At 44.9% G+C, this 25,886-nt stretch overlaps 1 protein-coding gene across 8 annotated transcripts in view; it reads right to left on the reverse strand.

The window, feature by feature from the left end:
- COL15A1 (collagen type XV alpha 1 chain) overlaps positions 1-25,886 on the reverse strand; it is a 275,266-nt gene that overhangs the window by 179,177 nt on the left and 70,203 nt on the right. For 2 of the 8 annotated variants that reach the window (XM_084618720.1, XM_084618719.1), the window contains exon 1: positions 23,826-24,255. The exons of 4 other annotated variants lie outside the window; for them this stretch is intronic. In XM_084618720.1, coding sequence (XP_084474846.1) covers positions 23,826-24,204 — 379 coding nt within the window. In that variant the 5' untranslated portion in view covers positions 24,205-24,255. Of the gene's footprint in view, positions 1-23,825; positions 24,256-25,886 lie in introns of those variants that run through there. 2 more of the 8 variants (XM_084618721.1, XM_084618718.1) reach the window with 1 other exon arrangement.

Consider the following 25,886-nt stretch of genomic DNA (forward strand, 5'->3'; position numbering starts at 1 on the left):
AAGCGCTTGCTCATATCAATTCCAGTTAGGTGACTCCCAAGTCTTACCTCGGAGGTGGGGTCAGAGTCAAGGAATTGCAGACTAGAGAATTGCCCTGCCAAAGGCCGCGTCATCATGTGATTGGTGGACGATGGTGTAGTGCGATGTGAAGGTATGCACCGAAGCCCATGTGGCAGCCCTGCAGATTTCCTGGAGGGGTATGTGTGCCAGGAAGGTTGCTGACAAGGAATGAGCCGTGACAACAGGTGGAGAGACCTTTGCTAAGTCATAACAAGTACGAATACACGCCGTGATCCAGGAGGATATCCGCTGGGAAGAGACCGGCAAACCTTTCATCCGCTCCGCTAGAGCGACCAACAACTGGTTTGTTTTGTGGAACGGCTTTGTTCGGTCTATGTAGAAAGTGAGTGCCCTTCTAACGTCCAGAGAATGCAGCTGCTGCTCACAGAGGGTGGCATGCAGCTTTGGACAGAAAACCGGCAGGAAAATATCCTGGCTGACATGGAAGCGGGACACGACTTTTGGTAGGAAGGCTGGTGAGGCCTAAGCTGCACCTTGTCCTTATGAAAGATGGTATACAGGGGCTCACATCTGAGGGCTAGTAGTTCAGAAACATGTCATGCTGAAGTGATGGCCACTAGGAAGGGAACCTTCCAGGAGAGGTAGAGGAGCGAGCATGAAGCTAGCAGCTCAAAGGGAGGACCCATGAGACGAGACAGGACTAAATTGAAATCCCAGGCAGGGACAGGGAGCTTCATTGGGGGATGGATCTTTTCTAGTTCTTTTAGGAAACGTCCCACGATAGGGTGTGCAAACACTGAGTGCCCGGACACGCCCTGGTCAAATGCCGAAATAGCCACAAGGTGAACCTTAAGAGAACCGAATGCCAGGCACTGATCTTTCAGGTGCACCAAATAGTCCAGGATGCATGGGATTGAAGCCTGGAGTGGGAGTACCTGCCATTGGGCCCACCAGATAGAAAACCTTTTCCACTCTGCTTTGTAAGTGGTTCTGGTAGAAGGCTTGCAGCTTTCCAGGAGCACCTGCCTTACCAGGTCCGAACAGGCAAGCTCTGCTTGGTTCAACCATGGATCCTCCAGGCCAGAGGTCCCCAACACGGTGCCCACGGGTGCCATGGTGCCCACTAGGGCATTTTTGTGCGCCCACAGGAAACCCCACCGCCGAAATGCCTCTGAGAAGCGTTGCCGCCGAGAAGCGTTGCTGTTTCTTGGCAGCATTTCAGCAGCGACACTTCTTGCCGTTGCCACTTTTCGGTGGTGGCATTTCGGCGGCGGCGTGCCTGGCGCCCGCCACAGTCTTCTGGGAATAGCAATATACTATTCCCACAAGAAAGGTTGGGGACCACTGCTCCAGGCCATGAGGCGAAGTGACTGGAGGTCCGGGTGGAGGAGGCAACTGTGATTCTGCGAGATGAGGTCGGAAATGAGAGGTAGATGAATCGGTGACTGGATCGATAGTTCCATGAGGGTGGGGTACCAGCACTGAAGAGGCCAAGCTGGGGCCACCAGGATGACGTCTGCCTTGTCCCGGCAGACCTTGAGAAGCACCTTGTGGATGAGAGGAAATGGTGAAAAGGCGTATAGTAGTTGACCAGACCATGAGTTCAGGAAGGCGTTCGCAATCGAGCCCAGGCTGTGAGCCCGGAAAGAGCAAAAGGTTGGGCACTTCCTATTGGCCCATGTGGCAAACGGGTCAATTCGGGGAAATCCCCAGCTGTAGAAGATGGCATGGATGATATTCGGCCGAATTGACCATTCCTGTGTGAAGAACTGCCTGCTCAAGCTGTCCGCCAGTACGTTCTGAACGCCCGGCAGGTATGAGGCTTGGAGAAGGATGGGGTGGGCTAAACAAAATTCCCATAGGAGGAGAGCTTCCTGGCAGAGAGGAGACGACCAGGCTCCACCTTGCTTGTTTATGTAAAACATGGCTGTGGTATTGTCTGTCAGTACCACTATACAGTAGCCCTGCAAGTGGGACAGGAACGCCTGGCACGCGAGGCAGATTGCCCTGAGCTCTTTGATGTTGAAATGCAGAGCCAGTTCCTCTACTTGCCATAGGCCCTGACTTGTCGTGCTCCCCAGTCGAGCGCCGACGCATCCGTTACCAATGTCACAGTGGGCTGTGGAACAGTACCCTGGTGCTTACCATGCAGGGGTCCAGCCACCATTGTAGGGAATTGAGAGTATGTCCCAGAATGGTCAGCTCCATGTCCAGAGTGTCGCGACCCAGGCAATACACAGACACAAGCCACGCCTGCAGGGGCCTGAGCCGCAACCTGGCATGCTGCACCACGTAGGTGCAGGACGCCATGTGACCCAGCAGCTTGAGGCACTGTCTCACCATGGTGGTGGGAAAGTTACAGGCCAGTGATTACATGCGCAAGGGCTAGATGATGGGCCTCTGGGAGGAAAGCTTTCACCTGGTTTGCATCCAGCACTGCCTCAATGAACTCTATTGTTCGTGTTGGGGTGAGAACAGACTTGTTGACATTCAGAATAATGCCTAAGTGGTTGAACGTGTCCCTGACCAATTGTACCTGTGATTCTACCTGCTGGTGAGACCAGCCTCATGTAAGCCAGTCGTCTAGGTACAGGTAAACGTGCACATGATGGCAGTGAAGAAAGGCTGCCATGACTGCCATGCTTTTGGTGAAGACATGGGGAGCCATGCACAGGCCGAACGGGAGAGCCATGAACTGATAATGCGCCTTGTCTATTATGAAACAGAGAAAACATCTGCAAGACGGGTTGATTGAAATGTGAAAATAAGCATCCTTCATATAGAGGGCGGCGTACCAGTCACCCGAATCCAGGGATGGGATGATCGTGCTCAAGGAGACCATGCGGAACTTTGAGTTGACGATGTGCTTGTTGAGTTCCCTTTGGTCCAGAATGGGCCTTAGACCCCCCTTTGCCTTGGGAATGAGAAAGTAGCGAGAGTAGAAACCCTTGCCTCTGGGCTCCCAAGGTACCTCTTCCACTGCTCCTAGAGCGAGGAGGGACTGGACCGCCTGGACCAGGAGTTGCTCGTGAGAGGGGTCCCTGAAGAGGGATGGGCAATGGGGGTGGGAGGGCGGGAAGGAGCAGAAGTGGATAGAATAGCCCACCTCTACCATGCGGAGGACCCACTGGTCTGATGTAATAAGGGACCATGCATAGTAGAAGCAGGATAGACGGTTCAGGAAGGGAGGATAACTGGCCAGAATATTGACTGGTAATCTATCCTCACACGCATCTTCAAAATGGGCGCTTAAGGCCGGGGGGGGCGGGACTTGGACTGTCCCTGGCCCTGATCAGAGGGAGGACGCGATGGTCTGCACCTGGTGTATCTACTCCTCCTGCAGGAGAAGTCCTGCCTGGGCCTAGCGGAGAAAGACTGCTGCTGGGTTGGCTGGTGCTTAAACGGCTTTCTTTCAGTCGCTGGGGTATGCATGCCTAGAGACTTAATTGGGTTCCTTGAATCTTTCAGGTTATGCAGCCTAGAGTTGGTCTGTTCAGCGAAGAGCCCCTGACTGTCAAACAGAAGGTCTTGGATAGTTTGCTGAACTTCCGGCAGGAGACCCGAGGACTGAACCCAGGCATTACACCGCATGGTGATACCAGATGCCAGTGTACACGCCGCTGCGTCCGTGGCATCCAGGGAGCCTTGAAGAGCAGTCCGGGCCACTAGTCTGCCCTCATCAGCAATGGCTCCCAGCTCCTGCCGAGAATCAGATTGGAGGAGCTCTTTGAACTTTTGAATAGCAGACCAGAAATTATAGCGGTATCTGCTAAGGATCACGAGCTGATTAGCAATCCATAGGGAGAGGCCACCGGCAGAATAAACCTCTCCCCCAAAGAGGTCCAGACGTTCCACATCTCTTGATTTAGGGGCTGACCCTGTCTTTCTTTTTCGTTTACCACATCCACCACCAGGGAGCATGGGTGGGGATGGGTAAAATGGTATTCGTACCCCTTAGTAGGGACAAAGTACTTTCTTTTGGCCCCTTTGACCGAGGGGGGAATGGAGGCCAGAGTTTGCCAGATTGTTTTGGCATTTGACTGAATGGTCTTTATAATAGGCAGCGCCACCCTAGAGGGTCCTTCTGGTGTCAGAATGTCCACCATGGGGTCCTCTTCTTCTACGACCTCCTCCACCTGGAGATTCATGTTTAAGGTCACTTGCCATAGGAGTTTCTGTAGGGCCCAGTAGTCCATGGGTGCAGATGCAGATGTACCCGTCACTGCCTCATCAGGAGAAGACGAGGAGGCAGCGACCGGCAGAATTGGGCTTGAGACAGCCCCTTGGTCCACTGGTTCCAGTTCCTCCTGGGCACCGGGGGTAGCCTCCACTGGGGGTGGGGCTGGATCTAGGGTTTGTGCGGAGTCCGGAGGAGGACAACCAATGGTTGCCTCAAGAATACGGGACCCAGAATGAGATGGCAGAGGGACGCCTGGAACGGCACCCTGAGCTTGGTGGTACGCCCAGGGAGTCCAGAACTGCCACTGGGGTTGCCAGTGGGGCACTGAAGCGTACTGTCCGAGACTGCCTGGACCTGATTGGGGTGCCTCCAATGCTCCTGATGCCCTACCCGACCTGGGGGAGGGTGACTGGGAGTAGGATGGCCAAGGAGGGGCAGTACGCTGTGCTGGGAGGGGGGGTTCCGCGTCCCCCAACGGGCGGAATGTGTACCGTGGAGAGTGGCGAGATCCAGACAGTGATCAGCGGTGCCATTGTGGAGAGCGGTACCAGGAGATCGACCGGCACTGAGATGTTGGACTTTGCCTCTGTGGAGAGCGGCCACGGGAGTGCAACCACGACCAGTACTGTGCTGGGGAATGGTGCCGCAGTGGAAAGCAGCGCTGCGGTGGAGAGCAGTGCCGTGCCAGGGAGCAGTGCCACAATGGAGAGCGGTGTCGCTAACGGTGTTGCGGAGCGGTGCGGTGCTGTGACAGGAAGAGGTGCCGCTGCGCGGACCAGTGTCGGTTCGAGCGGTGCCGCAGGGTCTCAGACTTTGACCTAGACCTTGAGCGGGACCACGACCTGTCAGCTGATGACCACCTTGAGCAGGAGCGGCTCCAAGGATCGGGGCTGCAAGAGCAGTGCCGCGAGTTGGACCAGCGCGGAGCATGGGTGCAGTGCCGGGACTCAGAGCAGTGCCAGGACTCAGAGCAGCGCGGAGATGCTGGTCTAGGGGCAGACAGCCCAAAGATTGCTGGTTTGCCTCTTGACGGTGCCAGGGCTCAAGATGGTGTAGGCCTCAAGACCGGAGAGTTGGGCACCATCATCTCAATGAGCCCTCTGGTGGCCTCAAAGGTGTCGGGTGTGCAAAGCAGCGTGACCTCCTCCACCTGCAGCTGCAGGGAGTCCGGCGGTATTGGGCTTCTCATGGAGGCGGATGCTCATGGAGGACGAGGCCTACTGGAAGGTCCCTTCTCCACACCATGGAGGCCACCTCAGGCCTTTGTGGGGGCTTCTCTGTGACCTGCTTTTTATAGGTGACCGGGGAGTGAAAACGGTGCCAGGGAATGCGCTTTTGGGCCCCAGGAGACCGCCGGGCCCTAGAGGGGTGTGCTGAGTCCTTTTTCGGCACTGCAAACAGCACCGCTGGAGGAGCACGCCGCACCGAGGCGCTCTGGGCAGAGTGTTGTGGTGGACAGAGAGCAGACTCCATGGGGAGTTGTTTGAGTCTAATGTCACTTCTCCTTTCTAGTGCAAGGTTTAAACGCTTTGCAAATCCTGCCACTTATCTGCCTGATGGGCCTCTCCCAGACACCGACGAAGACAGGAGTCGTGGGGGTTGCCCATGGGCATAGGCTTGCCACAGGAGCTGCAAGGTTTGAAGCCCTGGGATGGCATGCCCCGTAGCCCCATAGGGCACTCATTGACGGGGGAAACCCCTTCAAGCATTAACAACTATACTTAACACTAAATATACCAGACACTTAACTAACAATAGGGATAAGTAGAGTAGCCACGGAGTAGTGGAACACTTGCGAACAAGACACCGCTGTTCCAACAACCATCACTGGCGGTAAGAAGGAATTGAAGGGGGGTCGGGCCAGCAGGGTCATATATAGAGAACCATATCGGCACCACTCCAGGGGGCTCCACAGCCGGCCCGACGGGTAGCTGCTAGGGAAAAAAAGTTTCCAACATCCGTGCGCGTGGCGTGCATGCACACCTAACTGGAGGTGATATGAGCAAGCACTCAAAGAAGAACTGTTGTGATGAGTCGGCAAGACCACTTTCAAGGAACCAACCACACAATGGTTCTCAGAAAGCCCCCCTTTATTTCATCCTGCACACAGGTCTCCCCAGTTCTTGGGGGACTTCCATCAGATGAAAACAGAAGGATTGAAAGCATAGTATTGGTGGTGGAAAAGAAGGGCTGAGGCAGACAGACAACTACCAAAATGCTCTACGAGAGCATGCCAAGGTTGTATTACGGGCAAAGGGTTCCTCCTTCTCCCCCTCCATAGTGGCTCTAAAAGCATGCCTAAAGCGTACCGTGGTGGTGAAAAGCTTCATCATCCCAAATTGCCTCCAGTCCACAACAGAACCTGAGCATTAATCACTATAAGGAGCCAGCATCCTTTTCCAGTATTTATCCTCTAAGGTGAATATTTTTGAGAAAGACTTTTTCTGCTGCTCAGTCACTCATATCCTAAATCAAGGTTTCTTCACATGTAATTTTTAATGGTTCTACAGTACATTTTATGGCTTTAGATGGCATGACAGGGAGGTAACACATACCCATTCTCTCTCTCCAACTCTGGCTCAGCCTCATCTTGAATACTGTGTTCAGTTCTGGGTACCTCATTACCAGATAAATATTAACATATTGGATGGTGTTCAGAGAAAAACAAAAAATAGATAGGAAGCAACTGACTTACAAAGAAAGATATTAAGAATGGGGGGGAGGGGATATGCTTTACCCTCACAAAAGAGGGTGTCACAAAAAGTTTAAATTCTGCAGATAACAGAAATAAATATACGTAAATCACATACTCAAATCCTTACCATGCAGCTCCAAGACATAACTGTACAACTTGAGCCAAAGAAGAGCTCTTTTAGTGGGTAGCAGTTGCAAATGACTTATCTGTTGGGCTAGTCACTGAAGGACATCGTATTCAATCACAGTAATTGATTATCTGGTTTTGTTAACAGCTAATTAAAATATGTGGTGGGGAGAACTCAGAACATGACACCAGGGTTGCCCATTAGCTGTTTTACAAATTTGAAATAAATTAGGGCTGCCAAGCAATTAAAAACATTAATCGCATGATTAATCGCACTGTTAGAAAACAATAGAATACCATTTATTTAAATATTTTTGTATGTTTTCTACATTTTCAAATATATTGATTTCAATTACAACACAGAATACAAACTTTACAGTGCTCAGTTTATATTTACTTGTAATTACAAGTATTTGCACTGTAAAAAAGAAACAAAAGAAATAGTATTTTTCATTTCCTACAGGGACCAATTTAATACACTACACCCAGCGGGTCTTGCAGCCACGCTGCCCAGCAGGAGCTTTTAGCCCCACTGCCCAGAGTGCTGATGGCACGGCGAGCTGAGGCTGCAGGAGAGGGGCCGGGCAGGACGGTCCCGTAGACCGTAGTTTGCCCACCTCTGCTCTACACTTCGTCCCTCTCAGATTTTGGAAGGCACTTCACATTCTTAAACTTGGGTTGAGTGCTGTAGCTATCTTTAGAAATCCCACTTTGGTATCATCTTTGTGTTTTGTCAGATCTGCCGTGAAAGTGTTCTTAAAACGAACAACATGTGCTGGGTCATCATCCAAAACTGCTATAACATGAAATATATGGCAGGCTGTGGGTAAAACAGAGCAGGAGGCATATAGTTCTCCCCATGGAGTTCAGTCACAAATTTAATTAATGCATTAATTTTTTAATGAGCATCATCAGCATGGAAACATATCCTCTGGAATGGTGGCCAAAGCATGAAGGAACATACGAATGTTCAGCATATCTAACACCTAAATACCTTGCAACACCGGCTACAAAACTGCCATGCAAATGCCTGTTCTTACTTTCAGGTGACATTATAAACAAGAAGCGGGCAGCAGTATCTCCCGTAAATGTAAACAAATTTGTTTCTCTTAGCGATTGGCTGAACAAGAAGTAGAACTGAGTGGACTTGTAGGCTCTAAAGTTTTACATTGTTTTGTTTTTGAGTGAAGTTATGTAACAAAAAAAATCTACATTTGTAAGTTGCACTTACATGATAAGATCACACTACAGTACTTGTCTGAGGTGAACTGAAAAATACTATTTCTTTTGTTTGCTATTTTTACAGTGCAAATATTTGTAATCAAAAATAATAATACAAAGTGAGCACTGTACACTTTGTATTCGGTGTTGTAATTGAAATCAATATGTTTGAAAATGTAGAAAAAATCCAAAAACACTTGAGAAATTTCAATTGGTATTCTATTGTTTAACAGTGCGATTAATCGCGATTCATTTTTTTAACTGTGATTAATTTCTTTAAGTTAATCGCATGAGTTAACTGCAATTAATCTACAGTCCTAAAATAAATACCCACATGAAGCCAGTGCATTACTGTACAATTAGGGCCAACTCTATACTACAGGGACTGTAGCAGCAAAGCTCAAAGCTATGCCAGCATCCCCCATAGTATAGACGCAGACTCCAGCAACGGAAGGGGTTTTTCCTGTTGCTGTAGGAGCTCAGCCTCCCTGAGTGACAGTAGCGATGCTAACAGAAGCAATCTTCTGTAGTCCTAGTTGCGTCTACACAGGGCATTAGGTCGGCAAAGCTATGGCACCCAGGTGTGAAAAATCCACAGCCCTGAGCGCCGTAGCTATGTCAACCCAACTTTTAAAGGCCTAAGACTAATGACATGAAATTAAGAAATGGATAAAATAAACTGAATCTCAGGAAAATCTTCTTGACAGGACATTTATTAGCCTATAGAATCTTCTCTCAAAAGAGATGATTAAATCCCCACATCTTCAGAATTCAAAATTAAAACTGCACAAAACAATAGCAAATGCACTGTAGGGAATAATCCATGGAAGATGATGCATTTGATAACCAAACAGCCTTTTCAATCTCAAGGTTCTATGATTGTCTGAATCTTCCACCAACGCCTTTTATTGTACATATATATATATATATATATATATATATATATAATACAGTGCCCATTTCTGTAGCAACAGCATGTTAAATTAACATAACCATACCACCTACCTATGATAGGGTTTATCCAACCTAATAGCTGTGCAAAAGCTACAGAGCTGTGCCTCACTGCTGCAGACAAGATTAAATTAAAAGCCTTAGTTAAAAGCTTCAGTTAAAAGCCTGGTGGAATAAATGCATCTTGCACTGTACACTGAAGCAGGACTAGCAAATTGGTTCTGGTGAACAGCCAGAGGAAATTTCACAGGAAGAGGCCTCGGCTGAAATGATGCTAGTAACTTTCACCTATCTATTCATATATTTACATTTTCAAAAGGACTTCTTGTCCTTCCTTGTCTGATTAATCACAGTGCTATTTTTGTAATACATTTATTATGCATACTGCAGTCACCTTCTTTGTGCTCTATTCTGCCCTAGCATTCCCGATTGTGCTAGGTGCTGTACAAACACATGGAAAAACTCTCCATGTGCCCTGAAGAGCTTACAAAATAATTTAATCAAAACTAATGACCATTCTCTCTTTTTCAACTTTAGCTTCAACGTATATTCTCTTACAGACCCTGGAGCACTCTATGAACTTAGTCTTCACCTGCTTTTCCAATTTTATAAAGACTTGGGGTTTTGCTAGTATTATTTTTAGTCTCTCTAATAAACCAGAATGGTTGATTTGGCCTCTTCTTGCTTTCTTGAAAACTGGATAATTCTGGTCTGGGTACCAAGCAGAACGAACCTGAATATTTCTAGATAAAAAAACTTTATAAGGTGAAGCTAACCTCAGAAGTAAATAATCAGTAATTTAAGAATAAGGGTCCAAACATAAACACTACTGTTAGTGGGAGGGGAAACAAAGGCCAGGAAATTTGGTATTAAGGTTAACCTTACGGGAAACCCAAAAAATTAGAGAATATGGAAATTCACATGGACGGTAGGAAGCCAAACTACTTGTTAAGGTCCCAGGAAAGTGAGGATCTGCCTCAAGAGGTAGCAAAAGAGGGGTCATGTGGCCAGCAACAAGTATATGAGGAATTTGGAGTGGGACAAGGACGAGTCCTTCCATCAATCAGACTAATCTAATCAATTTAAACTTGGTCACCCACTCTCAATAAAGGACCTGCCAAAAAGAATTAGAAATGTTTTCTAGCCATAGTGACAACCCCTTTTTAAAAAAAAGTCTTAATTTGCAAACAGCATGTCAGATGAATTCATTGACAGATCTCTCTAGGAATTAGCTTACATTTTGAGGTCTGCCATGGGCGGCGTGTGACCCCCACCCTCTTTGGGAAGGCTAGCCTACCGACCCTGCCCCTTCCTCCTGAGACCCTGCCCCCCACCAGAGCCCCAAGCTCCCCTCCTCCCCCGCAGCTGGAGGAGCCCCGGCCCATCTGCCCCAGACACCCCAAACCACCAGGCAGCCCAAGCGCCGGCCTGAGGGTCGGGCCGGCCCAAGCCGCCCATTGCCACCGCAGCCCCTGGTCACCAGCGGGCCCGAGCTCCAAGATCCAGGCCACTGGCTGGAGCTGAGCCCCCTTGTGCTTCAGGGGAGAGGGGGAGCAAGGACAGGGCCTTGGGGCAGAGCAGGGTGGGGCCACGGCTTGGGTTAGCTTAGCCTCCCCTGGCCTATGATACCCGCCACAGATGAGGTCTGCTTTTGCAAGGAAAAAGGCTACAATTTAGATATCCAGCCCATTTGACACCATCATTTAAGCCCACTGGAGCTGTGCCATTCTGACACCCCTATTTAAAACCAAAGCTTTTAAAATGAGAGTTTAATCAACTCATCTTTGGCCCTGCATACTGAAATGTCTCACCTCTTTACATCTGAAGGCCACATTAGCAGCTAAGAATGACAAAGAGCTCTGTGTAGGAGCTCAAGATTATGTGTGTCGCGGCCGATATGTGCACACTCCAGAATACAGTGATTACCACACACTTTTACTTTTAAGTCAAAGGCTCCCACACAAATACCCAGAACAATGTGTACCAGATTTACTACAACACTTTAAGATCAAAGTTTTATCACAATAAGAATTATAGTTACAGAGAAAGTATGACCTTCTCCCAGGGAACTCGTTATATAAAGCAGTGTCAGAGTGAGGCATCAAATGGAAAGTCTGCAATTCTAAAAGAGGTGAAACTAAAGTAAGATAACTTTTAGAGCTATACATTTCAAGGGCTTTGCAATCAGTGTTGTGGTGAATATAATAATGGAACTTGGCATCTTGGTACTGCAAAGGGAGGAGAGAATAAAAAATGTAATTTAAAAAGTTTTCATAGAGAAGTTTAAGTATCTGGTGTTGAGAAAAAAGAAAGCAAGAGGGTAAATCAGTGTATGAGCAAGGGGAGTGTAGCAGTGAAGCAGCACACGGGCCCATATCCTGCCCCTGTCTTTGTAGATCTAGAGGCCCCATGACACAGCAGAATGACTTCAGTTCTGCTATATGGGATAACCAGGAGCCCACACAGCCCAATTCTGCAGGGACTCCTGGCATGGCAGCGTGCAAACAACTCTTTGGTATCATAGTTGGAGGTTTCATCACGACATGATTATCCTCTAGTCCCCCATCCCCACCGTCCCCCACCTCAGTTGATGAGGATGTACAAAGGCTATGCAAGCTACCCCAGCTCGTAGGAGGAATAGTGATAGTGGAGCACCAGGTGACTGAGAACCCACCTTGCTCACATGGAATTTCCCAATGCCTTGCCTATTCAGACAAGATGCTGGAGGCAGAATCTGAGGCATAACTAAATGGAATTAAACACAATTTAAAACGAATGGGATTGCAAGCCTGATATGGTCTCAATTCATTACAATGTACAAATGTGCATTTAAGTTGGATTGAACCACCAGTTACTGTTGATCTGTGGATAAAGGGAGTGTGGGGTGAAAAGACTGTCAGAGGGTTCTATGGTTAATAAGATGACTGAATAAAAATAGTGAAAGTAAAAAATTATAGTGAGATGATGGTAGCACCTCCTCAAGTTAAGGTTGAGACTAGCTTAATACTTAACAGCTGATTGTTGTTAATTGCTCTCAAACCCATAGTAAGAATTATTTTGTCCCCGTTTTAAAATTCACTTTGCATTATCCTCTAATAAACTGTAGCATGTTTGAGCAGTTGATGTCTTTTCAGGTTTTCCACTATCAACTGGTATAATCGAATAGTTATTAGGGAAATCCATCCAGTCAGACAAGCTTTTGTTCGTTATTTCTCTGATGGGCTGTGGAAATCACACATGTGTCTACACTACATGCTGTAAGGTTGCCTGTGTAGCCGCTTTATGCCAGTGGGAGAGAGCTCTCCTGCCGGCATAATTAAACCACCCCCAATGGGTGGTGGTAGCGTGTCTCCCGCCGTCATAACACTGTCCACACGGACGCTTTTATCAGTGAAATGTATGTTGTCAGGAAGGCATTTTTTCACACCGCTAACAAACAAAAGTTTTGATGACAGAAGTGCTAGTGTAGACAAAGACTTAGTCTGACCATCAACAAAGAAGTCACATCCACAAGAACATTTTCACAAAATCTTATAATTTGTAACTAATCATTTTATACTGCAGACCCCATTTCTCATGCTTCACCGTGCTGTGTTTAGAGCTGTGTAGTCATTAACATATTAATTACCCATATCTGATGTGTCTGGGAGAGAAGCCTGATAGGAACTAATATTGTAGCATTAATGCCTAATTAGTAAGTCATTCAAGATATTAGAACAAAATTGATACTTTTAGTCATTGTATGTAAGCATTTGACAATGGCACACATCACTGTATTTGCAATAGGAATGTGACAACTACCTGATTCCGATCTGATTTATACACTCCACAAATCCAGCCCCCAAAATTTCATGGGGGACACTAAGTTAGAACAACGGGGGGTTGGATACTTGTGGGAATTATTTGTAGGATGGGAACCAGACCAAGAGGGTAACAGACCAACCTTGTAACAGGGAGTTTGGAACAGGGGAAAATCAAGTTGCATACAGAATCACTTAGTGACCCTGAAAAAAAATGGAGGAGCAGAGAATCACATGCACATACCTAAGGCATTGACTGGCTAATCATCTTCTAGTGTAGCCAGTCATGCAGCATACAGTGCAAGGCCTCAATTTTGTGCCAGTGTATGTCTGAGTGAAAAAAACATAAGCTTTTGTCCTTAGACAATGATACTGACCCAGTCATAGTGTAGTTTTTAGAGTGGTGACATTTCTCATGACAACATAATACCTAAATATTCCACAACAGCCATAAGAAGTCAGGCATCCTGATATTTATAAAGCAATCCTCAAAAGAGCTAATGCGCAAGGGGGGCATTTTCAGGATTTCTTTTAAATTCCAAACATGTAGGCCAAGGGCTTCAAAATGGGATCCTGAGATTAGTTTCCTAAATCCATACTTATGCACCTGATTAACTGACCTCATTTTCAGCACCCAGCAGTTCCTGTTGATTGGTTATATTCGTATATATTGGTTATATTGGTAATATATATATTATATAATCTCCTCCTTGAGTATTCCTCGTATTGTTTTTTTGCACTCACACACCACCCACTGTTTAGAGGTTCCACCATTGTGTCTGAGATCAGTAGGCAACGGAGCTTCTGCCTTGGCAGCCACATTTGCTCCCTCCTGAAACCAGGCTCATTTAATCTTGCCCCACTTTTAAAAAAAAAAAAAAACTTAAAATTGTTTTTGCAGAGGTGTTTTGAAATCAGCGCTACTGTTGTTTTGTTCAACCCTCTGGTCTCTAATTTTGTTGAGGTCGAGGTGTTCTTTTATAAATGAAGGAGAAATTGTTTTTACTATTTTTGTTCAGTACCCCAAGAGTTTTTTCAGAGGGGAGTGTGCTTTATCAATAAAATTATTAGTTTGATTGTTCAGCACTATTCAATGTTTGGCCCGGTTAGGCCCTAATTTTCAAAATCTTGTCCTTGTGCCTCATTGAGAATTACAAAGTGTTCGGCCCAGAAGAGGCCACAGGGGCGAGAGAAAATATTCTCCAGAGACTAGTAAAATTGATATTATCCTGAAGGAAATATTTTGGAATGCAAGCTCCCTGTGAATCCCTGAGCCAGGTCACCAAGTTTACTTCCAGAGTATAATGATGTTGAAAACTCATTATCGGTATTGATTTTACAGCAGAAACATTGATCTGGAGTCACATTACCTAGTCTTTTCTTGGTCTCAATAACTACTGAATCAGCAAGTGTCTCAGAGGCAGAATGGTGATTCTTTTTTGTGAGGGTTTTCTCATTTTGCAAACAGGACTACCATCAAATGCTTTTCTGAACATGTTCTGTAAATGGCAGGTTGCCAAGGAAAGTGTTGACATAGTGCTCCAGAACAATGCTTTTAACATAATGAAAGTTTTCAGTGACTAGTGTGTCAGTTTGGGGTGTCCTGATCATGTTCTACACTAACACCACTTTGTTAAAAGAACATCTGTGGCCCTCTTGATTGCCATCATCCAGAAAGCGGTCAGCCATTTTCAACATTCCTTTTGCACTACTGTCAAACTCTACAGCTCACAAGTGGAATTAGGCCTCGCTGGAAGATCATCAGCAGGTGGAATTGGGTTTTCCAGTTGCTACATTTCTGTGATGAAAAAAATATATGGGTTCTTAGAGTATTCTTCTCTGCTTGCAGTGTTGTTGTAGCCATGTTGATCCCAGGATAAGAGAGACAAGATGGGTAAGGTAATTGGACCAAACTTCTGTTGGTGAAAGAGACAAGCTTTGGAGCTACACAGAGCTCTTCTTCACGTCTGGGAAAGATCCTACGAGTGTCAGAGTTAAGTACAAGGTGGAACAGATTATTCAGCAAAAGTAGTTAATACAAGTACAGCCCATACTTTATGGGGACCACATCCTGAAAAGAAAAAAAAATCTTTCCTGAAACCTCCCAAACTTGCCACACTCATCCACAGAAGAACGCTCCCCACAGAGCAGGACACATCCAATTTTAAGCAGCACAAGATGCAAAACCTGTAAACATATCTCCACTGCTACAATGATCAACACGCCCCACAACATACCTTTCAAGATCCATAGGTCCTATTCATGCCTATCACAACATGTGGTGTACCTCATCCAGTGCACTAAATGCCCCAACAACAACTACGTAGGTGAGACCAGATAGACAATTACTATGATCTCAAACGAGCTCACACAGAAAAATAAGACAAAAAACACCGTATCACACCATATTACTTCTCACAAACGGATCACTCCATATCTGACCTCTCAATTCTCAGTTTCAAAGGAAACCTGAACAATACCTTCAAAAGATAAGCTTGGGAGCTTAAATCCATAACTTTGCTAGATACTAAAAATCATGGACTTAATCAAGACACTGGTTTTATGGCTTATTACAACAATATGTAACCCACACACCACCCCCTTTTTTTGTCTTACAACTGAAAGACTGTTAACAGGACACTTCTCCTAGAATGGTCCCCTAGCATATGTGTTAGCTACCTATGCGTAACAATTTGTTTCAGCTGACACACTCTGAGTACCTTTCCCAGATCTGACAGAGCTCTGTGTAGCTCAAAAGCTTCTCTCTCTCTCACCAACAGAAATTGGTCCAATAAAAGGTTTTACCTCACCCACCTTGTCTCTCCAGTATTCTTCTCTGTGGATTTGAATACCAATCTGCTAACACACTGCATGTGGCAAAGTCTGGCATTCAGATGCTCAGATATTACAGTGATGAGCAGTGTAGAAATGCCTACACATGAAAGAAATTCTTGAGGCCTTTGAAGAGCTGTCTTGTAAGGTACGCTGTATAGATTTCAGCATCACTGTCATGTCTCCAACAATTCATCTATGCTCAGGAAATCCCACACCAAGACACTGGAACCAAAAAAACCTGAACTGTTCAGCTACACTGAGTATGAACAAGTTATATTGTGACTTGTGTCCTCTATTACAAGTACAACACCGCTCTCAGCTCAGAGTCAAATAGCACTAATGCTACCCTCACTGACTGCACAGAGCAGCCCCACAAGAGATGGGCCCTACATGAGTCACAATCTCTCCCCCATATTCTCCTGGGACAATGCAGCTCTAGAGCACCCCCGAGGCGAGGCTGTGGCACAGTCTAGCCTTTAACGTGCTATAGCTCTCTAATGCTTTATAGCAAAAACATTTAACAGCTATCTAAAATATTCTGTGTAATGTTCTTTCCCACATAGACTGCTTATTATGGAGAGAACTGTTATTGACCACTATATTTAGGTTGCCTAACACTTACCATTATAACAGATTACTGCAATTTTTTTTTTTAGAAGCTCTAATACCTCCATTGTTTGCAGCAGGGTTTTAAAATTTGCCGTGGAGAATACCCTCAGACTGGCATAGCGCCTTTGCTTTGTCTCCTGAAATTCGGTTCAGGTTTAGCTGAGTTATGAACTGTTAAATATTGCCATATATCCCTTCTCTTGCTTGAGTTCCTCAAGAAATAACTGAAGACAAATATTGATCATGCCATCACCACAGCAGCAACAAATACTGCACTGGGAATGCCTGGGAGCAACTGTGGTGAAGGAAACAACAGGGCCCGATTCCTACCTATACATACCTCCTAGTCCCAGCAGACAGTCCCAGCTTCCCATTCCGTCCTGGAAGGTCACAAACATGGGGCAGAAGCCCACCACTTCCTGAGGGTGGGGAAAGGGAAATATGGGTCCGGCTGTGTTCCCCCTATTCACCACATGGACGTGACACCTGAGGCCTGTTTTCCCCCCTCTGGGTTAACAGTCTTTTGTTGCTACCTAATATAGTTGGTTCCATAGCTCAAGTGGTAAGCTGCAGTGCTAAAGGTTTAGAGTTCAAACCCAGCCCACGATTCAGGATGTGGGCGGAATTAGAGCTGAATACAGGTTCATAGATTCTAAGGCCAGAAGGCACCATTATAATCATCTAGTGTGACCTAGAACTTCCCCAAAAATAATTCCAAGAGCACATCTTTTAGAAAAGCATTCAATTGTCATGATTTAAAAGTTGTCAGTGATGGAGAATCCACCATGACTCTTGGTAAATTGTTCCAGTGGTTAATTACTCTCTCCGTTAAACATTTATGCCTTATTTCCAGTCTGAATCTACCAGAATTTGCTTTTGTTCACACACAATACAGTCTTTAATGACATGATCACATACTATTTTTCCCCCCACAGGACGCATATCTCAGTCAACACACAGGAAAGATGCGTGTGGATGGGCAACTGTAAATCTGACATTCCCCAACTTTGAAGTGCGTGACTGTACAACCTAAATAATGCAGAGGGTTATTTTGTACATGGAGGCAAGTGAGGCATTTTGTAAGGAATCAGTCAAGATTATACAACTTTCAGTGACTCCATTCAAAATGCCTCAATTGTGTCTTTATTCCGTTATTGTCGTAGCTGGTGTCTGATATATGTAATAGACAATATTACATTATCCAAGTCCACAGAAAAGTGGATTCATAACATCATGTAGCTGCAAATCTATGTAGCTGCAAACCTATGTAGCTATTCGGAGTTTAACAGACTTTGGGCCTGATCCTCCAGCCATGGAAGCCAATGGCAAAACTCCAATAGAATTCAGTGGGCACTAGACCAGGCAGTATATAAGCATGGACCAAATAGGGTTGCCAAGTTTCTAATCGCACAAAACTGAACACCCTTGCTCCGCCCCCTCCCCAAGGCACTGCCCCTGTCCCACCCCTTCTCCGAGGCCCTATCCCCGCTCACTCCATACCCTCTCCGTCTGTTGCTCGCTCTCTCCCACCCTTACTCACTTTCACTGGGCTGGGGCAGGGAGTTGGGGTGTGGGAGGGGGTCAGGGTTTTGGCTGGGGGTGCAGGCTCTGGTGTGGGGCTGGGGATGAGGGGTTTGGGGTGCAAGAGGGAGCTCAGGGCTGTGGCAGGAGGTTGGGATGCAAGGGGTGAGGGGTCCAGCTGGGGGTGCAGGAGGGGGCAGGGGATTGGAGTGTGGGGGAGTACAGGCTCCGGGAGGGAGTTTGGGTGCAGGAGGGGACTCCGGGATGGGGCAGGAGGTTGGGGTGCGAGGTCCTGGTGGCACTTACCATGGCTCCCAGGAAGCGGCCGCCAGGTCCCTGAGGCACCTAGATGCATGGGTCGCCAGGGAGGCTCGGCACACTGCCCTCGTACCTGCAGGCACCATACCCGCAGCTTCCATTGGTCGCAGTTCCTGGCCAATGGGAGCTGCAGAGCCGGCACTCACGGAGGGGGCAGCACACAAAGCCTCCCTAGCCGCTCGTGTGCCATGGGGCTGCAGGGACCTGAGAGCCACTTCTGGGAGCTGCGGGGAGTCAGGGCAAGCAGGAAGCCTGCCTTAGCCCGGGCCCCCACTGCGCTGCTGACCGGAACTGCCAGGGTCCCTTTTCAACCAGGTGTTCCAGTAGAAAACCGGATGCCTGTCAACCCTAGCACTAAGCTTCAGTGTGACTCAAAACTGATTGTCTGCTCCTGAAAGAAAATGCATGTTCATAGAGTCCTAGAAATGTGGGGCTGGAAGTGACCTTGAGAGGTAATCTAGTCCAGTGCTTCTCAAGCTATCTGATGTGGGGGACCAGCAATTTTTTTTCCAATGTGCGCGCAGACTGGCAGCCGATGGCTCGCGGACTGGCACCGGTTCACAGACCACCACTTTGAGTAGCACTGATCTAGTCCATCCCCACATGCTGAGGCAGGATTAAGTATATACCAACAGCAGCAACTGCCATGTTATCCAGCAACTCACATTTCTTTTAATATTAAGTCTTTGTTACAATTTTTAACAACAAATAGCTTATAAACCAAAACTTAGCTATATATAATCATTATGGTCACAAATGCACCCACAACTCAAATACCATAATGGTGAGTGCTACATAAATACTTAGAAAGACCAACAGATAAACACATAATTAATTTACACCGTAAGAGTCAAAAACCTACTGTACCAAACAGGAAGGAAAACAGCCCTATTAATTTTAAATTATATAAAGTCCAATTTTATTATACAAACTCGTTAGCTTTAGTGATGTATAATCTTGTACAAGCCCTGTAAAAAAATGATTTAGGGGAATTTGAATGGTCTTAAACAAAACATTGGATGGAGTTTCTATTGAAACTGGCCCTAAATCAGTTGCTATCACATTCTTGTGTATGATTTGTCATATACAATAATTACAGTGTTTCCTTTCTTTAAATTTACAGAGACCACAATACACTAAAGCAGAGACTAATCCCTTTGACTCTATAGAAGGGATTTTTCTTAATCTTCTGAACATGTGATCTAGATTGCCTGCATAGTTTCAAAATAATGAAAGTACAAGCTGTCAGGCAAAGAACAAAAGAAAGTTTTCATTCCAGATTGTTACTTTAAATGAGTTTCATTCAGCCCATAAATTAATACAGATGTTTTAAGAAAAATAATGAAAACAGTAAGTGAGATTTTTATTTTAGATATAAGTTTTGATATGAAGCTCTGTGAAAATTGTATGGGTTTACTCTGTAAGATGTTTGCATTGAAAATGAAATTTGTGGAATTACAGTAGTTTCATTAAAAGCTGATTCCTGTACAGAATTTTGACGGAGTGACTTAATTTCTGGAATTTATTCCAAGAATACTATAGTCATTGTAGGGAAATTTATCATGAAATTAGCTATAAGAGGTCTGACCAAAAAAACCAAAAAACAAAAATCTTTTTTTACATTCTGCTTGTTCAACATGGTAGATGGGCAATTTCTCCCCTCTGGGATAAGGAGGAGTAAAGAAGCATCAGAGACCCCCCCCCCCCCAGCTCCAAAGCAAAAACAACTCCAGGCACTTATATATGCTAACTGGCGTTTAAAAATAGGGTCAAGTATGTTATCACATACTATTTCTGGATACACAAACAAAAAAGAAGCCAGTACTCTAAACAAGCTGTGATGAACACGGACTATTCGGAGGAGCAGGAAATTACAGGACCGATTTTCCAGTGTCACTCCCTGCACCCCTTCCTTTATGCCAACAGTTTTGAAACAACCAAAAAAATCGTTGACTTTAAAAGAAACAAACCTTCTAATTTTACCCAGTGCCATTTTAAACCAAAAAAAACCAAACGAACAAAAAACACAACTTAAACGGGCAACTTGCAGTTTAAACTGAGGAGAAGAAGGGAGAAATGGACAATATGACCTATACCTCTTTTCTAAGGATGCGCAAATCCTGAATCTTTGAATGCCTGTTAGCACAAAAGATGCTGCTATTCGGGCCCTGAATCTTCTACATCCCTTGCCTAGTCTTTGGGGTGGGTGGTCAGAGGGAGTTAGAGTGAAGATCCCCTTATAGAAAGATTCCAGGATCACATACCAATTCCTCAGGCTTCTTGCCACAGCTAAGTCAGAACAAAAAGGCTTGCAAGGGCTTCCCTCACGGCAGTGGTTCCCAAACTGGGGTTTATGAACCCCTGAGGGTTCGCAAAATGTTACAAGGGTTTCTTGGGAAAAAATTCCCTAATGGCGGACAGAGCCATCCCAAGGGACCTTAGGCAGCATGGGGCCAGCAGCCTGGAGCCCCTGGACTTCCAAGAGCTAAGCTGATCAAAGCAAGCATACCTATCACACTGAGGAGATTTAAACGTCAGGACTCCTTATAAGAAATGGAAATGGAGGTGGATATTTTTTGCTGTTTTTAAAATTAAATAGGCTGCTAGTGTTGTTTTTAAATTATTATGAAGAACAAGTTTAAGCTTTGTTAGTTTGCCTGGACTGCTCAAGACTTGAATGCTTGTATACGAGTTTAAGAAGCTTTGAGTTGGCTTCTTAAATACCTTCATGCTGTTTTACATCTGATATGCCTTGATGAAACATAGGAGCCTCGTCTTATAACTGGCTTATTCAAAGTGATACAAGCTACGAAAGTGAGATCTTGGAAGAGTGTTGCCGTTTTCATAATGTAATAAAAATAATGTAATGATAAATAATAATAATAAATAGTGTGTAATAAGCACATCATAAAAACAAATTTTATATTTCCAAGATCACCGCTTTTATACTTTATACTCAGAAAAAGGAGAAAATCCCTGGAAATATTAATTTTTAGGACGGGGTTCACAAGACTTGACATTTTAGTGAAAGGGGTTCACAGGTTGTTAAAGTTTGGGAACCACTGCCTCAGGGTATGACCATGCTGCAATCTGAGGTCTGATTGCACCTCAGGTTGGCATACCCATGCTAGCTTTAATCTAGCTAGTGCAGCTAAAAACAGTGTGAAGGGCCAGCCAAGAGGCTAGCAACGCATGAGAATAGGATGCCAGTGCTAACCCCCAGAACCTATACATGGTAGGGGTAGAGGATTATGGCGTGCTGGCCTTCTCTGTCAAGACTGGAGAGAAGAGGGGCGATGCCCCTCACACTGGGGAGGGGATAAAGAAGAGAAAATGTAGGTTTGGGGTGGTGGAGAGCAGCTCTATCCAAATAATATTTGGGGCCCAATGTTGGTTCTGGTATGCATCCCTAATTTTTCCTTTTTCTATGTTGTTCATCTGTCTGGCAGGAGATTACATTTTTAAGGGGAAAAAAAAGTACTGAAAGTTAGCCAAACCAAATAAAAAAATAATAATAGCAGGGCTCATTGTACTTCACTTCTATGGCCTGGAAAACTGAGCTGAAGTCTGAGGATACGTGACAGTGGAGGAACTATTCTTTAACCTAGACTCCTAGGGTGAAATCCTGGCCCCAGTGACGCCAATGGGAGTTCTGCCATTGACTTCAGTGGAGCCAGGATTTCACCCATATATAGTCAGCTGTAAATTAACCTTTTTGCATGTCAGGCTGTTAATCCCACAGTTGCAGAACCGAAACTAACGCTGCTTAAATTTACCTCTAATACCTCAGTACCTGGGATAGAGGAGATAATACAACACAAAGTGGTCCAACTCCATTCCAATTAGGTACCCAAACATTTAAGGTTCAGTGATTCTCCACCCTTCCTCCAACCTGATTCAATGGGCCAGGTTCAAAGGGGAGTTTAAAATCATAAAATGTACCTGCTTATCCTCAGCATGTAAATTCCACCAGTTTAGACTCAGATTTAGACCCAGATTCTCTTTAGACTCATATCCTTTTGCAGATGTCTGACTTGCACCCTTTACAACAGCACTGCTGAATTTGACCTTCCGAGTCTAAAGAGTCTAAACATGTACAATACCTGTATTGATCAACTGGACGAAAGGGATGTAGCAGAAAATGTAACTGGAAAGTACAAGGTACTGTAAAGTAAAACAGACCACCTCCTGTGCCAGTGGGATTACTTGCATCAGGAGGAGAAGGAGAATTTGGCCAATGGATTCAAGACTGGTGGCCAAATTCTCCTTCTGACACACCTGTGTAACCCTCTTGATTTCAGAGGAGTTGTTCTGGTGTCAATTCTGAGAGGATAATTTGGCCTCAAGTCCCTGACTAATTATCTAACTGTATTCACGTATGTTGCTGATACTTCACAGAGATAGCTGCTATTATTTCCATTTCTACTAGTGGTAAATGGTGTATAAATTTTGACAATGCCTGCCGGCCCCATGCTCAGTGTGTTGTATTCATGTCTGCACTGTGCTATTTGCTGTGATAGTTAGCTTAGACTCAGTCAGAGAAGTCCATTAAGCCCAGAATTCAAGGACACAGCACAAATAAATAAAAAGCAAAATAAGTCTATTTACTTTCTGTGCATGTTGGTTTCTAACGTCTCTGTTTTCACTTTCTTTCCTTTTGAAAGCAGCTCTCCAGTGTGTGTCTGTCTGATATTATATAACAGGATGAATATAACAATTAACTTAAGATCCCCAGGAGACAGTCCCAAATGTCCCTTATTAATTACCAGCATAAAATTTTAATTTGCAACAAAGGAATTTCACATTGCAATGCTGCTAATCCTTATATTTTCAAACTCGTCTATGGAGTTTTAGCTGCACAAGTCTCTATAAGGTGAAAAGATGCCCCTTTATTGTTTTGCTCATATCTATATTTGTGTGATAGTCATACAACCTTGTACTGTATGGGAGAGTCATTAACAGATTTCTGATTTCTCCCTATTTTTGGTGAGAAATCATCAGGGAATTGGTGTCTTATCTATTCAAGAAAAAAACTAATACCTCAATTATGACAGCATTTTTTGGTCAGTGCTTCTGCCAGTTACTTGCTAAAGTCAAATACATTTAGACAGCATGAAGAGTTTTGATACTTTTACATGCAGAGTTGTAGGTGTACAGTCTAGTCCCAGCAGACACAGTCTTCTGACATTTTTCTTGCTGTTAAGTACCAACTACTTACAGTGAAAGTCAATATCATGAACTAAAATCTTGACTTTCATTTGCAGCAGTGTGACACTAAAGATAGATACTGCTTTGTTACTGCCAACATCCACTTCCAGCATGCACAAGGAAAGATACTACAATCACATGGCAATTATTTCCAACTGTCTCTGCGTGGTATCATTTCAATTTTAAGATGATTACAGAAGCCCCTGTGATATGCTCTGGCAGTTACTCTCTAAGGATATATAAACACACGCTCATATTTTTCTGCCATATGAAGTGTTAAAAAACACAACACTGAAATTTGCTTTGTCGTAGTAGTTTATTATTTTACAGCTAGTATTACCTGTTTTCTTTTGTTTCCCCTGACTTATTTTCTTTCCTGTCTTTAAGTCCAGTTCTGAGAGAGCTTTTTCCTTGGAAAAATTAATTACTGCTTCTCCACCTGGCAAAGTAGATTCAGAAGAAACTCCAGCGGCACCTGAAGATACAGTAGAAGTGATGCTCCCTGCAGGAGCCCTTGTGCTACCTGTAGTCCGACTCCGTGAAACTCCATTTGTTACGTAGCCCTTAGGCACACTTACGTTTAAAGTGATAGTGTTGACAGTTGTGGCTACAGGTGAAGTAGTTGTTTGTGTGGTGCCCCACAGCCGTTGCCACCACCATTGCCCTTCTATAAACCCAGACGGCATTAGGAAAATAATCCAGGCTAGTTTGCTGAACATCTTTCAGTGCTGCAGACAACAAATCAAGCCTCACACTTCCCTCTCCAATTGCTTGATTGCTGTCTCCAATTTTTACAGCTAGTAAAAGTGAAGAAGAAATGACGTCATCCTAAAAACTGCTGAAAGTTGTTTTACGTTGCTGCCAGACTTCATAAGCCACCTTCAAACGTGTTTTGTGATTTTAGGTGTCTAACTTACAGCCTAAATATTTCTTACTAACCATTTGTGTCCTTATGTAATGTAGCTCTGAAGCCAGTTAGTTACCAGACTTCTTTTCTAATGGAAAAGAAGTGCATACGAGCAAGCTTTAGGAGAAGTTTCTCATCTACACTAATCAAAGTACTAGACACCCCCCTTCCCTACAAAAAAAAAACAAAACCAAACACATACAACAAAAAACCTTGTCTCATAAGCAGCTACAACAAATGAAGAATCTTTTGTTACATAGATCTCCCTGGTGATAGGTTCAGTGCTGTGTTAAAAATTAATCCTTGTGCAATGACTAATACTGTGGTTCTAATTAAACAAACCCAGAGTGGCTTGTGATGTGAACAGAACACAAACTTGTGTATAGTTTTATTCCATTTTTCTGTATTGGGAGTCATATGTTTTTAAAATATTGCAAGGAGTTTGCAGGGGCGGGGGGGAGGGGGAACCATACCATGTTTTTTATGGAGCTCTCATACCAAAGGTCAACGTTTCTGCATATTCATCTTTCTTGTAACATTTTATAGACTAGAGAAAAGCAATGAAGTCAGACAAATGAGGGTCATTCTTGTCAGTTGCCAGCTTGTGCAGTAACTCCCCAGTTTGACTGCAGCCCTCAACCAGATCCTTGTTTTCCGAAACAATAAGCCTTTAATAAACTCCCGCAAGCCCCAGGATTATGAGCTCCTGAAGAGCGCAACACTTGGACTGAGCAGTGGCAGAAGAGCTGCTGCAATAGGATGAACAAATGTACAAAGGGTGTTCTGGGAAGATCAAAGGGAGGAAGGTCATGGGATGAAGCAGGGGCTTTCTAGATTGCCATGGATCTAAGCAAGCTGGGGTAGAGGGATGACTTCCCCACATGAGCTTCATTAGCATCTGCAGAATCTAAGCATAAAGAAGTAGAAATTCAATTTTCTAATTTGCATGAACATCTAAATAAGAAAGTGACCCAGCTGTAATCATCTCATGGGAGAGAGTTTACCTCTTCCCAGTGCTACTCTTATTTCCTTAGAGCATACATCAAATCCCACCAAGCTCCAAACAGATTTGTCTACAACCCTCAAGTCCTCCACGGTCCAGACCTTCTGTTTATGTCTCCATTGCGCCTGAACGGGTTCCCATTCTGAATTTTGTCTACAAATATCCTGTTACGCTCCACAGGATATTTGAGCTGAAATGAATTCTGGAGCCAAAAGCCTGCTCTACTCTCTCTGCACCCCTTAAGCCCACATTAAAATCTGAAATGAAGCTAAAGACTGCCAAGATCCTTGTGCAGTGGAGATGAATGGGAAAGAATCTCAAAAAGCATCACTTCCACACTGAACAAGGAACTTTGTTAGTATAAGGAAAACAGTATTACCCCAAAAGCAACTCTGTTTCGTTTACGACTTCACTATGGTGGAACCTCCCCAGCACCATGATACCTGGCTTCCTGCTACAGTTTGAAAGAAACAGTGCAGACAGCACTTCCT

Source organism: Lepidochelys olivacea (genome assembly GCF_965140295.1).
Source record: "Lepidochelys olivacea isolate rLepOli2 genome assembly, chromosome: 2".
In the NCBI taxonomy this organism is placed as follows: Eukaryota; Metazoa; Chordata; order Testudines; family Cheloniidae; genus Lepidochelys; species Lepidochelys olivacea.